Source organism: Charadrius vociferus, unplaced genomic scaffold (assembly GCF_000708025.1).
Source record: "Charadrius vociferus isolate BGI_N301 unplaced genomic scaffold, ASM70802v2 scaffold7, whole genome shotgun sequence".
Classification (NCBI taxonomy): Eukaryota; Metazoa; Chordata; class Aves; order Charadriiformes; family Charadriidae; genus Charadrius; species Charadrius vociferus.
In genome coordinates this window covers 6,063,868-6,080,142 of record NW_009649308.1, presented here as the reverse complement: position 1 = coordinate 6,080,142, position 16,275 = coordinate 6,063,868, and the positions used below count along the sequence as shown (strand labels likewise).

Genomic DNA, 16,275 nt, shown 5'->3' with positions numbered 1-16,275 from the left:
TCCAAAGTTACATTAGCAATGATGAGCAGTATTATCTCTAAGATTTTTAAATTACTCCCTTTAAAAAGCCTTGTAACAAAGTTTTCAACACCCAGCCAGAGCTGCTCGGTAGTTGAGGAGAGGGGAGTGGGAGGGGAAGGGCTGGTTAGGGTTTTCCCCGCAGTTCCTTGCTGTCTTGCCAATTAAGCTTCAACTGTTTATCAGGTGTATGTATGTATGTATGTATGGAAAGTCGCATGCTTTTAGTGGTATTTCAATTGGACTATATACAATATCGCCAATGTCTGCGTCAAAAGCATTCTGAATAATGTCAGGGAAGAGTTAATAGGAAAAAGGAAGCAACAGAAAGGCTATTGATACACCTTTAGAAAACATAACACAAAAATAATTAACCATTGATTTCTTGGCATGTAAAAGTTCTATACAAATTTTAAAAATTTTATTTGCAGGTACTAACCTCTTGAAAAACTCACTCTGTATTTACACTAATTCTTTTAACAAGTTTCTCTCAAATTAAAGCATATTTAAAACAATCATGATTGCATTAACTTTTCTACTTTAAATTATTACCCAATTAGTGCTTTATTCACATTTTAAAAACTTGTACAATTTATTACAAATATAAAACAGTGCAGTTTTTCATACATTATCCCAACTCTGAGACAAACACTTAAAAGACATGGAAAAAGATTTTGATTTCTATAAACATAACATTTGCATTACTCATACCCCTTTCTTCACTGTCCTCCCCTAACCCCCGATTTAAAAAGATCAAACATACAACATACTGTAGGTTTATTTTTATTCAAAAAGTTACTGTCTCAAGACATAAATACAAATCAGAAAACAGTACAATTAGGACAATAGAATGTGGAGGACAACAGGTTAAGGTAAATATATAAAACATTTTTAGCTGGTTGAAAACAAAGCTGTAAGAACTGCTTTCACAAAGAAACACTCCTTCAAGAGTAAGAAAAATCAACTTAAGTTTAAAATCATATATACAGTCCTCTCAGCAGTTCTATTAAATGCAGTGGTGTGAAAAACAATATAGGCAGTACTTTTAGACATGAGAGTATTTATTTATGTAAAATGAGTTAGGCAGATCTAGTTCGAGTTTGTTGTTACCCCATGACTTAGTAAAATAATTATATTTTATCATGATCCTTTAGATAATCTATGGTTTTTGGCTACCACAGCCGAATGTTTAATTTCTGAGTCTAAAAACAGGAAGCCTTTTCGTCTTCACCCATTTGGGGAGATTCTTGTATTGCAAGCATATTAAGGCATGGAATGATTAAAATAATATACCTCAAGAACTGAGAGACAACTGACAAAAAATATACATATGTAATATAAGTTAATATTTCCTTTAAAATGATGTCTAGCTGCCTAAGCCTTGCAAAATGAGTCGATGTCAAAATGGCAGAGATCCAACTTTCTGTTTTAGACCAAATTTATCTGTGAATGGACACAAAATGAAGTTTAAAGCTTAGCTTTCAAAGGATATTATGGGTTGTTTATGAATTTCTATTATCCAATCTAATTTACATACAGAGGAAATGTACTGTAACCTGTTAGAAGTATCTTTAACCTGAAGACTGCTTGCAAAGACAGATAGATAAAACAATATAAAATACAAATTTAAAAATCATTTTTAAAGCATGAATTCTCATGCTCTTCTATTTTTAAACATTGTTAAACTTTCAATATATTTCTGAAACCTCATAATTTTAAGTTGGAATTTAAAAGTAAGAAAAAACTAAACAAACTGCGCAATTATAAAATCAGCACCAATTTATATATATATATAATTTTATTTAAAATTTAGATCCCTATTCCCACACTCTAATAAGCTGTATAATTTTTGTTTAGAATTTTTCTGCAAACATACTACAATAAGCTTCTTTTATTTGGAGACAAAATACAGTGGCACTACTGGAAGGAATTTCACAACATTACATTTTTCTTAAAGGACAAGCAAACTTTCAGGGTTGGTAATGGGCAAGCATGACTGAGATCTGGTACTTTCTGGTAGTTCATACTTTATGGACCTTTCTGAGAAGGCTAGCATGAAGCTTTTGGAATAAACATGTTTTAGATTAAAAAGCTGTTGAAATTCTGCTTTATGTATTTTTTTTTCCCCATGATTAATCAATACAAACCTTCTGTTGCTGAAGTTTGCATTTAATTTAAAATACTGACACTCTTCTGGTTCTATGACTGTACGAAAACCAATCCACCTATTATTTCAGTCCATGGATGTAAACAGCAATCCAGCAGAGCTCATGATTATTTAGTATAGCCAGCAAATGTATAGAGAGGGGCTCAAATCTGTACCAAACACCTCTCAGACTGTTAGATTAAAACTCAGAGGGAATACTTCTTATGATCCGGAAATAAACTGATAGCACATAAATAAAATATTGATTCATTTTTTTCCCCAACAAAAAGTGTAGCTTATCCTCAAATTGTTTACTTGTCCTTTACGTTTCCTTTTTTTCAGGCAAACAAAACTGCCCCTTCAATGCACTTGATCTTGAAAGCATGTCATTCTCCTTAGAGAAAAATCTGTTCAGAATTTCACTGTATCTACCACAATTTTGTATTGAAAAACTTCCTCTTCCACTTAGAAAATGACTTCACCACTGATTTATTTGCTGCTCTGGTATTAAAACATTGACACCCCAAGAACCTAAAAAAAAAGTTAGAAATGGTGTCAATTTGTAGTCTACTACACATTTAACAAAAACAAAGCAATTCGTATATGATTTAAGATTAAGACACTTCAAGATATGTTAAGGCATTATAAGTTTATTTTTCTTCGAAACCAGGTTCACCACACTTCTGATTTATGTAATAATATGAAAAGGGCACCTCATTCATTAGAAAATATTTTCCCCACACTTGAAATTAACTAGACCCAGTAGGAATGTGATAAAGACTGCACTTTAATTATTTTAGGTAATAATTGCAAAATTAACAGTTAGTTAGTTTCATAACTTAGACTTATTTGACAATGGCATTCTATAGGCCTTAACTTGAAATCCAGTGTGTAGTTTCCAGCAACTAAGCCTGGGACAGAACACCCTATGCACAGGCGGCTGTTGTGCCCATGTTCATACAAACGTGTCATCTCACAGCAGCTAGCCAGGACACGAACTAGTATTTCCTACTAAATGTAGGAACTCTGTCAGAAAGACAGTGGGAAAAAAAAAAATCTAACAGTAGTCAGGTAAAATCAAAATACTGTCCTTCAGGAGACTGTGTGATTAACTGAAGAAAAAGCTTTTCTGAAACAAAGAGTCAGTTTCCCCTTCCCATGGGGAAGCCGTAGAGTTTGCTATGCCAATGGAAGTAGGTATCACCACTGATATGCCAAAAAAAACACCCAGAATATCCAGATCTTGTGACTGTCCCAGATTTTATAGGACTTTATAAAATCAGAAAGAGCCACAAGACTAAATTTTCCTGAACCTTATCACTGATGTTCACATTTATCTGTTTAGAAACCGATTTTTACTGTTCTTGGTATTAAATTCACTTTAGATGCATCATACAATATAGCACACTAAGGCAGAACTGCCTCTGGTGCCACTGGACATATTTACCACTGGACACATCAAAATATGAGAAGACAGACTAAAATTTTGACCATAAACCATGTGCATCTGAATAAATTAAACAACTTTGTTATGTCTAGGTCTACTAAAAACAAGCGCACCAACCCCAAGAATAAAGGACCTCTGAAATAAATTACATGAATAAAGCAAATTAACTTTATTCAGAGAAGGTTTTTTGCATTTATGAAATCGGGGTTTTTACATTTAAAATACCAGCTGATAAAATTCAGCTCCGATTTAATATGGATTCACGCTGCCTCCTGAGCTATTAGCCGAGCTTTTCAGTTAAATTCGTGTAGGTGGGGGCTGATGCTGAAGAGCAGCTGTGTTCTGCCCCGCAGCTGTTTCTGCAGCCCTGCTTGCAGGACCAGCACAGCCCTGCTGCCTCCTGCCTGGCAGAAAGCTTCCCTAGACGGTTATCCCCTTGACCGTACCAACTCCTTTCAGCTCCCTCCTCGCAGGGGAGGAGAACACAGCTGGTTCTGCTGGCACAGTGGGGCAGGGCCACTGCCGGGCTCCCTCGGAAGGGGCTCCCAAAGCTGGCAGAGCCGTGCCGCTGTCACCGCCTGCCATCGTGTGGTGACACTCCCACACTGCAGCCGGGGAGCGCCCAGCAAACCCTGCGCTGGTGGGGGATGATGGATGAGAAATAAATAGGAAAGAAACCTATCTAACAGTAGACCTATTAAAACGGATTAGTTTTAGAAACAGAAAAGCCGAAAGGTTGCTGAAATCAATGAAATGCACCTGTAGAAGGCCAGATTTTCAGCGTTGGCAGAATAAAAAATGACTGGGATTTCACAGATCCATCAACTAAAAATCAAGAAGGGGAAGGGAAGAACTATTTTAAAACAGAACGTGAGAAATCAGGTGATGTACTTTCTCGGTGTGACTTTCAGAACAGAACACACAACAGCTAGATGCACAACCTAATCTGATTCATTAATTCTAAAGCAAAGGCCTACTGGTACAAAATAGATGTATTTGCATTTAAAACAGTATTTAAGACTTTGTTCTCCCATAACAAGAACAGGTTTACGCTGCAACAATACTGTGAAAAAATACATAACCGTCTTCCAAATTCCACCAAGCTGTCCAAGGTTCCCAGGAAGCCTTGTTGTACTGTCCTCTGCTGGCTTGCTGCAGCTTGTTATTTCCAGTGTAATTTTGTACCAGCTACACAAGGTCAAAAATGGCTGCATACATTACAAGTGGTTCAAGACAGAAGGGATCCCTCATGCAGATTTTTAAAAGAGAATAGAGACTGCAGATTTATCAAGTCGGAAAAAAGGGCAACTGCAAGCAGAAACTACAGACTTCGGATGTTTTGGACCTAAAACTTCACATGGAAAGAAAAAATACCTCTCATCTCTATAAACAGATATCTGTATTATCTCTATTTTCTCCATTATCTTACTTATGCACAAAACTAAATATGCCAATTTAAAAAAAAAAAAAAAAAAGGCAAAGCATCCAATGCTGACAATTGGTAATGACATCAGAGTCACTCAACTAAGCTCATCACAACAGGAAACTTGCTTTTACTATTGTGTACACACAAATTATATTTATTTATTTATTTAAGCTCTTTGCTACCAACCTCTGCAAGGGTCTTTTCCATACCAGATGTGTTTTCTGCTCAGATTCAAAGGCTTTTGATTTTTACATAGCTACATATAAAGTATTAAGAACAAAAATACTATCGAATTGCAAAGAATGTTGACTACCTTGGAATTTATGCAGCTGGATTACAGTATAAAATATTTCACTGACTGTACCAGCCTGCCAAAGTGTGCTAATAAAGACAACCTAAAGATTGCATTCCTTCCATTTAAAATTTGCAGTAAGAGAGTGTTGGAACCTTAAGACTGATTTTACACTATTTTCCTCTTACGTAAGTTAACCTACCGATTCATCCATGATTGAAGCGGGGTCAAAGAAATCTGGTTTTAGTTCCGTTCTTTCTCTCCTGTTCTTTGATGGTGGCTTTAGAAAGCAAGCAAATAAACACGTTAACTGTAATTTCAGAAAAAACCCAGAGTTTTTAAACTGTAATAAATGAAGCTGAACTCTTAAAGAGTAAAAATTTACAGGGATAAACATTCATGTCTCACATTATTATTACAGGAAGCGTTCTTGCTTTTTGTACAGCCGTTTGAACAGATGGCACTCATATACAGACAGCAGCACAGCCGTTTAAGAATGCAGAGATCAACAACAACAATTTTCTGTTTCACCAAAAGGAAAATTTGATTCAAATATCCTACTTTAAAAGCAGAAATACAAATCCAAAATCCACTAAAGAGACAAGTAAATTTCTTACTAGGTCTATGTCCATGGTGTCAAAATCCATGCCTTCATTGAGATCTTCAATCCGCCCTTCTGATGACATCATCACATCTTCAACGATTGGCTCTTCATCATCTTCCATTAGACTTGTGCCACGTCGGCTGAAATGAAAAGAAAAAGCATATTGTTTAGCACTAAATCAAGTTAAGTTTTATGTGAGTATTTAAAAAGCTAATCTTCAGTAAGGAACCACCAACAAATGGTAATTCCATTAGATGGAAAAAGAAATGAAGTAGTTAACTAAATGCATAACTACTGTTAAAGAAAGCTGGTATCTAACCAGCTAGAAGATGCTAAAAGAGTGAGGGAGAGAACGACTAACGAAGATCAACTTATGGAACTGTGTAGTACATCTCTAAATGGGTATTCTGAGAGGCTGCAGGGATTGATAAGCAGATCAAAATCACACCTAATTCAAAGATTTCCATCCAAGTATTTATGCTCAAGTGAGAAAGAACTTTTGCCACCTTTTCCAGCCTTATGACAAGGCAAGGAAGAGTGTCTTTGCAATAAAGTGGATGCATAAATCCATTTTCAGACTTTCCCACAGTCCTTCACCCTCTTTCCTTGCAACTTCTACATGCAATATCAGACCTTAGGTAAGGAGTCATTCTAATTATACTAACTGGTGTCACTATACTAAAAAAGAAAACCAAAACACTGAAACTATGTTACATGCAGTACTGGTATTAAAGAATTAAAAACACATAGGGTAAAGATGTAAAGCTCCTCAAACCTCCTGTGGTTTTAGTTCATAACTTGTACTTTTCTTCTGTAGAACCAGTCTACATTAAAGCAGAGAAGTTCTAAAACTAGTCTTTCCCCTCCTCAGCTAAACTAGCTCTGGAACATAATTTCATTAGCGTGCAAGTCAAAATGCACACGTGATGAATCACAATGAAGTAAATGACACTACAGTAAGAATGTATGACCTCTGAAGGACAACATTAATTTAAGAAACATTAGACTGTGTTCATCTTTGTTCACAATATGAAGGACTTCACAATGTTTTTGTATGTTTGGGTTGGGAAGTTCTACAAGAACTGGTACTACAGGATTCCTCTCAATTTTGGTGTCAGTTTAGGTCAGGCAAAATCTCTATCAATCACAGAAATGCTGAAGGCAGCAGTTTCTTTAAAAGGAATACTTCTTTTTTAAAAAATAAAAAAGCAGCTGAACTCTACCAACTCAGAAGTCAAAGGAGAAAAATAGCGGCATTAAACTGAGCAGAAACTTTCTGCTTCACACATTGAAAAACTATTTTAACGTTCTATTTCTAAAAATGATTCTGCAGTTAGGAATATATGAAGATGTCTCACATGTTCCATTGATTATCTGCCACAGATAGCATTCAGTTATTACAAAGCTCACTACTATTTAATTTTTCTGGCGTTTTAGTTCAATTGAAGCTCAAGGGCAGCCTTGGTTGCAGTGACCATGAAATAGTGGAGTTCAAGATCCTCAGGGTAGCAAGGAGGGGACGCAGCAAGCTCACTACCCTGGACTTCAGGAGAGCAGACTTTGGCCTCTTGAGGGATCTGCTTGGCAGAGTACCATGGGATAAAGCCCTGGAGGGAAGGGGGGCCCAAGAAAGCTGGTTAATATTCAAGGATCATCTTCTCCGAGCTCAGGAGCGATGCATACTAACAAAGACAAAATCAGAGGGAATGGCCAGGAGGCCTGCATGGATGAACAAGAAGCTCCTGGACAAACTCAAAACAGAAAAAGAAAGCCTACAGAGGGTGGAAGCAACGACAGGTAGCCTGGGAGGAATACAGAGAAATTGAGCAGCCAGGGATCAACCTTGTTGATCCCTGCCCACTGCAGAAGGTCAGGTTTGAGACCAGCTGAAGAAGAAAAGTGCACAAATCCATGGGACCTGATGGTATGCATTTGCAGGTCTTGAGGGAAGTGGCAGATGAAGTTGCTGAGCCACTATCCATCATATTTGAGAAGTTGCGACAGTCTGGTAAACCTCCCGCTGACTGGAAAAGGGGAAATATAACCAAATTTTTAAAAAGCGAAAAATGGAAGACCCAAGGAACTACAGGCCAGTCAGTCTCACCTCTGTGCCTGACAAGATCATGGAGCAGATCCTCCTGGAAACTCTACTAAGGCACGTGGAAAATAAGGAGGTGATCAGTGACAGCCAACATGCCTTCACTAAGGCAAATCATGCCTGACAGATTTGGTGGCCTTCTGACAGGGTTACAGTGTTGATAGATAAAGGAAGAGCAATTGACATCATCTACTTGGACTTGTGCACAGCATTTGAAACTGTCCTGCAGGACATTCTCGTCTCTAAATTGGACAGACTTGCATTTGATGGATGGACCACCCGGTAGATAAGGAATTGACTGGACGATCACATTTAAAAAGTTGCATGCAATGAATTTGATGTCCATGGGGAGACCAGCGACGAGTGGAGTTCCTCAGAGGTTGGTACTGGGACCAGTGCTGTTTAACATCTTTGTTGGTGACAGGGACAGTGGAACTGAGTGCATGCTCAGCAAGTTTGCCAACGAAATCAAGCTGTGTGGAGCAGTTGACATGGTGGAGGGAAGAGATGCCATCCAGAGGGACCTGGGCAGGATTGAAAGATGGGCCTGTGCGAACCTCATGAAGGTCAACAAGACCAAGTGCAACATCCTGCACGTGGGTCAGGGCAATCCCAAGCACAAGTACAGGCTGGGTGGAGAATGGATTGAGAGCAGCCCTGACCTGAGGAGAAGGACTTGGGGATGTTGGTTGACGAGAAGCTCAACATGAGCCAGCAAGGTGCTTGATAGCAGCCCAGAAGGCCAACTGCATCCTGGGCTGCAGCAAAAGAAGTGCGGCCAGCAGGTCAAGGGAGGTGATTCTGCCCCTCTACTCCAGTCTTGTGAGACCCCACCTGGAGTACTGCATCCAGCTCTGGGGTGCCCAACATAAGAAGGACATGGACCTGTTGGGAGTGGGTCCAGAGGAGGGCCATGAAGATGATCAGAGGTCTGAAGCACCTCTCCTATGAAGACAGGCTGAGAGAGTTGGGGTTGTTCAGCCTGGAGAAGAGAAGACTCCGGGATATTATAACCCATTCCAGTACCTAAAGGGGCCTACAGGAAAGATGGCGAGGGACTCTCTATCAGGGATTGTAATGGCAGGACCAGGGGGAACAGTTTTAAACTGAAAGATGGTAATTTAGAGTAGATATTTGGAAGAAATTCTTTACTGTGAGGGTGGTGAGGCACTGGAACAGGTTGCCCAGAGACACTGTAGATGCCCCATCCCTAGAGGTGTTCAAGGCCAGGTTGGATGAGGCTTTGAGTAACTCGTTCTAGTGGGAGGTGTCCCTGCCCAATGGGACTAGATGATCTTTAAGGTCCCTTCCAACCCATACCATTCTACGATTCTACGATTCAAAAGTAAGAAATCAAACAGATCCCTTCTGCTAAATGCATCACCATGCACTTTTACCACTGCTTTTCTAGGGCAAATTAAGGTTTTAAGACACAGAATACACTACTCAAGCACTAGTACATGTATCCCTCTTAAAAGATACACGAGTAACACTGTAATAAATCCTCCCTAAACCACAGAAGGAACATTTTGCTCTCACTCACATAGCATGTTGCAAGTTGGTTCTCAGCTTGACGTAGTTCATCGCTGCCCTCTCCTGTTGTTGTCGCGCGGCTTCTTCCTGTTGCCTTTGAGCCAACATCCACGTTACTTGCGTGCTTAAAAAGACCATTATTCTATTTTAAACATGAACTGGTTTTGTGTATGAACACTAACACAAAGCAGACCTACTCATCTACGTACTTGTAATCGAGTGGAGCTTGGTGGTGTTCAGGCTGCATAGGATAGACACCCATATAATTTTCTTCAGGTCGCAATCTCTTGGGCTCCCTCATTATTGTGGAAGTAAGCTGAGGTGTCTGCATCATGACTGGTGTGTGCATTGTCTGCTCCCTGTTCAGCCACATACTGTCACTACTGCTGCTTTCTTCAGCTGGAAGGAAACATAGCACATGAGTAAATTTTTTCAAACTAGTCTAAAACTGAATGTTTCAACATGACTTAAATGCTTAAATACTTTCTGCTTACTGAGAATCAATTTATTTTTTTGCCACAAAGTCCTACATGTGCCCCAAAAGGCCTGGATTTATAACACTGGCTAGATTATTTAAAATAGTTTGATATTCTGTGACTTAACGCAGCGCCTTTATTTCCTTCTGTGAATGAGTGCTATTCAGACTCTTCAAATGAGCCTTTTCCCACTAAGACATACACACACACAGAAGTTATCCTGTTTTAAAAAAACACATTAAAGCATACAAATTCAACCAAGCTAACAAACAGAGATCAACACATGTAGTTTCTACGAATATCTACTCTAGAATATTTTAAGACAAGAAAAGTTCTACCTTCAGGTACTTTCCGTTTCCCTGTTGCTGGCTTCGTCTTCTTATTTCTTACTGTAGATCCTCGACTACTAATTCCACTAATCACTGACATAGTATCATCATCCCCACCAGCTAATAAAGAGTTTCTGTAGGACATGAGAGGAAGCCACACATCTTCTCTTCGTAGAGACATCTGAAAGGTCATAAACTTCTCCAAGTAAACATACCTTTAAACGGAAAAAATAATTACAAAGATGCAAAATATGTGTAACAAAATGTTAGCATGTCAAGATAAGTAACTACTGAAATTAACACTAAATGTTCCTCATCTAGTTAACAAAAAGGCCTGACAACAGCAAATCCAGAATATGATTTCTGTTCATCCACAATAAAATGAGAATAACAAGAATAAATACAATTTACCCTTTGTGATTATACTTGAATCATTAGTGTAAAATTATTTTAATGTGCCAAAGATTCCACTTTAGGTGAACACAATACACTTTAAAACGCATTTATTCAAATGCACGTCTTTTATGGTTATCATTACAAATATGAAGAATATTAAGAAAATACTTACACTGTTCTTTTGTCTTGTCTGAGAAGTTTGGAGGAGAACTCACTCAGAATATCAAGAAATGCCAAATTTAATGGTGGGTGGCTCTCACCTTGTGGATTAGGCTCTTTAAAAGCAAATTCTATGCCATCCCTAAGAAAAAGTAAAAATTAAGTCATGTAAAGCACAAACTAAAGAAAAAGTTCTAAGCAATGGGAGTTACCAAATCTGAACACTTTCACAGTAGCATCAGCACAGCCATCATTTACTGGCTTACACAGTGATGCTGAAGAACATCAACATTATTTAACATTTGGTTTTAATTCAGGGACTAAACTGCAGTCATCTCTTAATTTACACATGGGCTGTATCGTCTCTAGTGCCGATGCATTTTGTATTAACAAACTGATTTTGAAAGACTAAAAAGATATTTGAATGTTAGTCAAGAAGTGTTTACAAAAAGGGAAGTAATACAAAGCACACAATTACTTGTGTAACATAGCAATAGCTTCTCTTGTTTTCAACTGATCCAGTCCAAACGTTAAAGCAAAACGTCGAGCAAGTTCCTTTATGCCACTGAATGTTGGTGATGATCTGTCAAAATTATAACCATTTTCTTGAATCATTTCATTGAAAAGCTGTATGGAACAAAAAGGGAGATTTTAATTTATTAAAACTTATGTCAAATTTTAGACCAATCAACACAGATCTACGTTTCACTAAGTGTTTTACAGTTTTTGGTTTTTTTTTTTTTCCCCTTAATTTGACAACCCCAAAAGACAAACATGGAAGTTTAGGAGTCTGCACTTCAGAGTTAATCCTTGAAATGCACACTGTCCAAGCACGCGTCAAACTAAAATATGTTGGATGACAAATTTTGGCACTTTCTTAAATGAGGTGTTCTAGAGTCCAGAATACTAAAAATTAGTAGATTCCCTGATAGGTACACTAACCGAGAAGAAATAGACAGGGTAAATTCTCACCCGGTCTTTACTATTTCAATTTGTCGGACTACTACTAATTCATTTTTTTGTATCTTTTCAAAATATAAGTATAATGAAGAAATTCTAAAATGGAAACATGCCTTCAGGGAAGTTGCCAAAGACACCAGAAACTTTGCCACTGAGGATCAGACTTAACTATTCATCAACAGTTGGCAACGCTGAACATGTTCAACTTCACAATCTTTTTTCACTTTGATCAATCCTTTTCTCATCCCACCGAATTTGACTGTAATTATCTTCAACAGTCAATTTTTCTATTCTTTTCTAGTTTTGTCTACATATAACACAGAATAAACCAAAACCAGACTTACTAGGGCTATGAAGACTAAATTTTCATTTATAGGTAAGTTCTGGCCCAGAGTTGCATACTTTCCGTTTATGTTGGTGTAGCTCACTGCAACTTGGTTACTCCCTTTATCCACTATCGCTTCTAGTATTTCTTCTCTGGTTAGTTTCTTTTTTTAAGAAGTTTTCCTGGAGAAAATGCTAGTTATATGTTTAACTGCACATGTGGGGGTTTTTTGTTTGTTTTTATAATACTTGGGTCCCCTCATGTTACTATTCTTATTGCCTTATTAGGATTGTGTAACTGCCTCCCTATTAAATGCATAACTGTACTTACTGCACTCACTTCCTCTGTCTGCCCTTTAAAATATAAGGGGCTGGTTATTCATGAGACAGAAAAGACTAATAAGGATAGCATTAGCCCAATGTCACAAAAACTCGTGAACTCTGGTTAAAAGTCAGCAAAAACTGTAGGAGTAATTTAGTTGCGTATTTTATGTTGCAGTTCCACCAGCTACTTCATGCTGCTATCAAAAGGGAAGGCCTCATCCTCCCTTGTATTGGCAATATCCATACAGATAAACCAGTTTAGTGGCTTCATTAAGGACTTTTTCTGGCTATTTCTCAACCAGGATCAGTATCTAGATCTATATCCAACTATACGGCTCTATGACCTCTAGTCAAAAGAACAGGTGGGGAGGAGAGAGGACAAACTGAGGGATGTTTTTCCTTTCAACAACAGCAGAGATCTACGTTGGATTACAGTGGTTTGCAGAGGTATGGCTTTATTGTTCTGATCCTGTAAATAAGATTCATGCAGATGGTTCATGTGAGCAGATGAATCCGACTCTGACCTCGACTGAATTCATCAGGTCTCCACACAAACAAGCTCATTTACTGAAGAGAGCATTAAATCATGTTTTAATTTCAAAGATGGGTGAAGCCCCTACCAAACATTAAGAAATACTGAATTACTAAAACTTCCCATTACTTCTCAGATTAGTTTAGAAAAAAAAAAGCCACAACAAAACCACACAAAACAAAAATAAAAAAACAGCAACAAAACCCAAAGCAAAACAAACAAAAAACCCCACAAACAAAAACACAAAACCCCACCACACAGGCAGGAAGTGTTTTCCTTCATTAGCTGCTCATGAATAAGTAAACTAGCAGTTTCACAATACGTTTCTGAATACGTGACTCTAAAACAAAACTACTGTGTTAGAGTTAAGAAGGTATCAGTTACATTTATTTCATACTGATTGGAAGACTTCTGGCAGTTTTTCAAATAGTTGCATAAATTATATTTCAATTTAGACCTATTTATGTCTACCTTCCATAAGTATTTCTTCATCAATACCTCACACTAGCTGTTAAACAACAGGACGTGATCTACAGTATGGAATTTCATGCATAAAAATATTGTATATTATTCTTACCTGCTGCAAGCTAAGAATAAGAGTTTTAGCACACTGGATTTTGTCTATCTGTCTTGTTTTACTCATCGTTTCTTTAATAATATCACCATAGTCGTTGTAATACTAGGAAAAATTAAAAAAAAAGCTGTCAATTTTTACAACTCCTGGATTCTTCAGAAAACATAATCTAGGATTTGCTATTTAAAGAAAAAATTTGAACACTTTCAAAAGGAAAAACCTAACACGTTCATGATTACATCATCAATATGATACCCTAAAATACCCCCAAAATTATATAAAAAAACCTCAAATCAGAAGGAGTTCAATACTCTTCATTCTTGTCGTTAGTATTACTTCAGAGGCACAACGACCTATTTATCTTCAAGGCCATGACACATTTCTTAATAACACGTGTTCACCCCTTCAGGGTAGAAGATTAGAATCTAATCTTTTTAGTAACTCCTCTAACTCTGGTGGGGAGCTTTCTATTTTCTCTGCTGAAAGGAAGCATTTACGGATAGTGTCATAGCCATAATTCTTCCGATGAAGACAGCTGCTTGTTCAGTTCTTTAACTACTTCAGGTTCAATAAAGACCCAATTAGTTATTTAGAGATTCAAAATAACACGTACAGCACTCAGACAAAAGCAGGCTGCCCAAACTTAAAATTTTAAGGTAACCACCAAATAGCAAAGCTTTATCATGTTCACAAAATGTGAACTCACATAACGAACACATTGCGGGGTGGGGGGATGATACACGTGTGCAGGTAGTGGGTGGAACTCACAAAACATATTTTCCTCTTCTACAAAATTTAAGCTGAAATTATTTGATGAGGCTAGACATTGTGGAGTTGATCTTTGTGAAAAGATTCTCAAAAGGCCTGCTAAACTAATAACTGAATTAAAAATATACCATCAATAAGGATAAGAAAATAAATCTATTAAAAGCAATGTAAAAATCATTATCAAGTTTCCTTCCTCCCTCCCCGCTACCCACACACTGGAACTGTGAAACTGATCTCAGTCATTTTTTTCCCCTTCTTATGGAAAAAAAAAAATTTTGAAGGCCTACAAACTACCAACTCTGGAGTTTTGAATTCTTCACATTCTGTATCAGTTATCTTGCAAGATAAAAAAGAATGATAACTGCAAAATACACAACTACTGTATCATAGTAGTTTTATGAAGCATCACTACACTAGGCTTCAGATTTACCTTCATGTATTGCTTGAAAATGTCTGCAGCTGTATTCATTTCCACCACAGTATATACAATGAGTTTACAGAAAGCTGCAAGTAGGTTTCTTCTTTTGTGCAATGCTTCAATTTTGCTAGCTTCATCATCCTGCTGTCCATCTAGAAAGAGTTCAGAACATGAAAACTGTCACATTTAAATACTTCATATTTAAACATTTTATATATAAAGTGATGTGGGCTAATGGTCAGGATTCAGAAAATCAAATCTCAGTTCTGACAGCAGTGCACTTCATTGCCCACTAACAAGTCTCTTTTCTTGATACAGAGACATATATATTTGTTCCTATTAAACCAAACCTTTACCATGATTATCCTACGTGTCCTCAAAACAAAACATAACATGCTTTCATCGGCTGCTGACATTCAAAAGACAAACCTACCTCGGTGCCCATGCACAACTCAATGCCGGGGGGGGGAACACAAAAAAAGCATAGGCAAACAAACACATTAGTTAGAAGGCAAATAATGTAAAGGAAACAAGTTTTGTACAAACCTGCACTATTATTATCATCATCCTGATCAATGAAGACATGATCTAAAATAAAACTGAGTAGTTCAGATTGCAATGAAGAATCAGGAGTGTAAACAAGTGGTTCCAACATGTCACGTCCTCCCGTCATAATCTGATGACTGAAGATCATCAACACATCACACAGAATTGTGAAAGCCTATTAAAAAGAAACCTTAGTAAATACTTGCTTGGAAACTGGATTTTGTTTAGAATAACATACTTAGAGCCCAATGGTGTACATAGGCCACTTACATCCTAAACAACCACACAGGTCAACTGGAAGTTAAAACGCGCATAGTTTCTTACGGGAGGTTGCTGTACGAAGACTGGGTCTCCAGATAAAAATACTGCACAGATGAAGCCAACTAAATTCCAAAACATCATGCGATTAAAACATAAGGAGCCTGAAACGCCAAAATTCTGCCTGACAGATACTACATTAGGTCACTAGAGAATTGTGCATCTGACATCAGATTTAAATATCTGTACTCCACCTCTCTGGAAGGTTGAAACTTATCAGTACCTAGACTGACATTCTTCAAACTAACAGACCAAGGCAACACACTGCTTAGTGCTGCACCTCATCTCTTTGACTCTAATGTACTAACTCTAAATGCCTCCATTTTAATAAACAGACCTGTTCTCTAACTCCTCAAAGCAAATATTATTAACTTCCTGGTCACAAAAATATATATGCTCCTCTGATGCCCTATGCCCTTTCATGAGATTACAGAAGGAAAGCAGAACCATGGCTCTTTTACCCTCTGTGACTGAGGCAGTTCTAGTTTCTAGAGCATTCACCTGAGTCTGCGAGTTATCTAGCCCTTTAAAGGGACCTATTCAGTGCTTCAGTAACTTTTGTTACTCGCACTTTCACACCCTCCACC

The 16,275-nt window shown here is 37.6% G+C and overlaps 1 protein-coding gene across 3 annotated transcripts in view; it reads right to left on the bottom strand.

Moving 5' to 3' along the window:
* Positions 1–653: 653 nt before the first annotated feature.
* Positions 654–16,275, bottom strand: part of STAG2 (stromal antigen 2) — a 79,069-nt gene continuing 63,447 nt past the window's right edge. The window contains exons 24-34 of one of the 3 annotated variants that reach the window (XM_009889281.1): positions 15,371–15,545; positions 14,837–14,976; positions 13,642–13,743; positions 11,403–11,551; positions 10,938–11,066; positions 10,379–10,584; positions 9,774–9,963; positions 9,575–9,688; positions 5,947–6,073; positions 5,532–5,609; positions 654–2,695 (exon numbers count right to left, since the gene is read on the bottom strand). In XM_009889281.1, coding sequence (XP_009887583.1) covers positions 2,672–2,695; positions 5,532–5,609; positions 5,947–6,073; positions 9,575–9,688; positions 9,774–9,963; positions 10,379–10,584; positions 10,938–11,066; positions 11,403–11,551; positions 13,642–13,743; positions 14,837–14,976; positions 15,371–15,545 — 1,434 coding nt within the window. In that variant the 3' untranslated portion in view covers positions 654–2,671. Of the gene's footprint in view, positions 2,696–5,531; positions 5,610–5,946; positions 6,074–9,574; positions 9,689–9,773; positions 9,964–10,167; positions 10,175–10,364; positions 10,585–10,937; positions 11,067–11,402; positions 11,552–13,641; positions 13,744–14,836; positions 14,977–15,370; positions 15,546–16,275 lie in introns of all 3 variants that reach the window. The other 2 variants (XM_009889282.1, XM_009889283.1) reach the window with 2 other exon arrangements.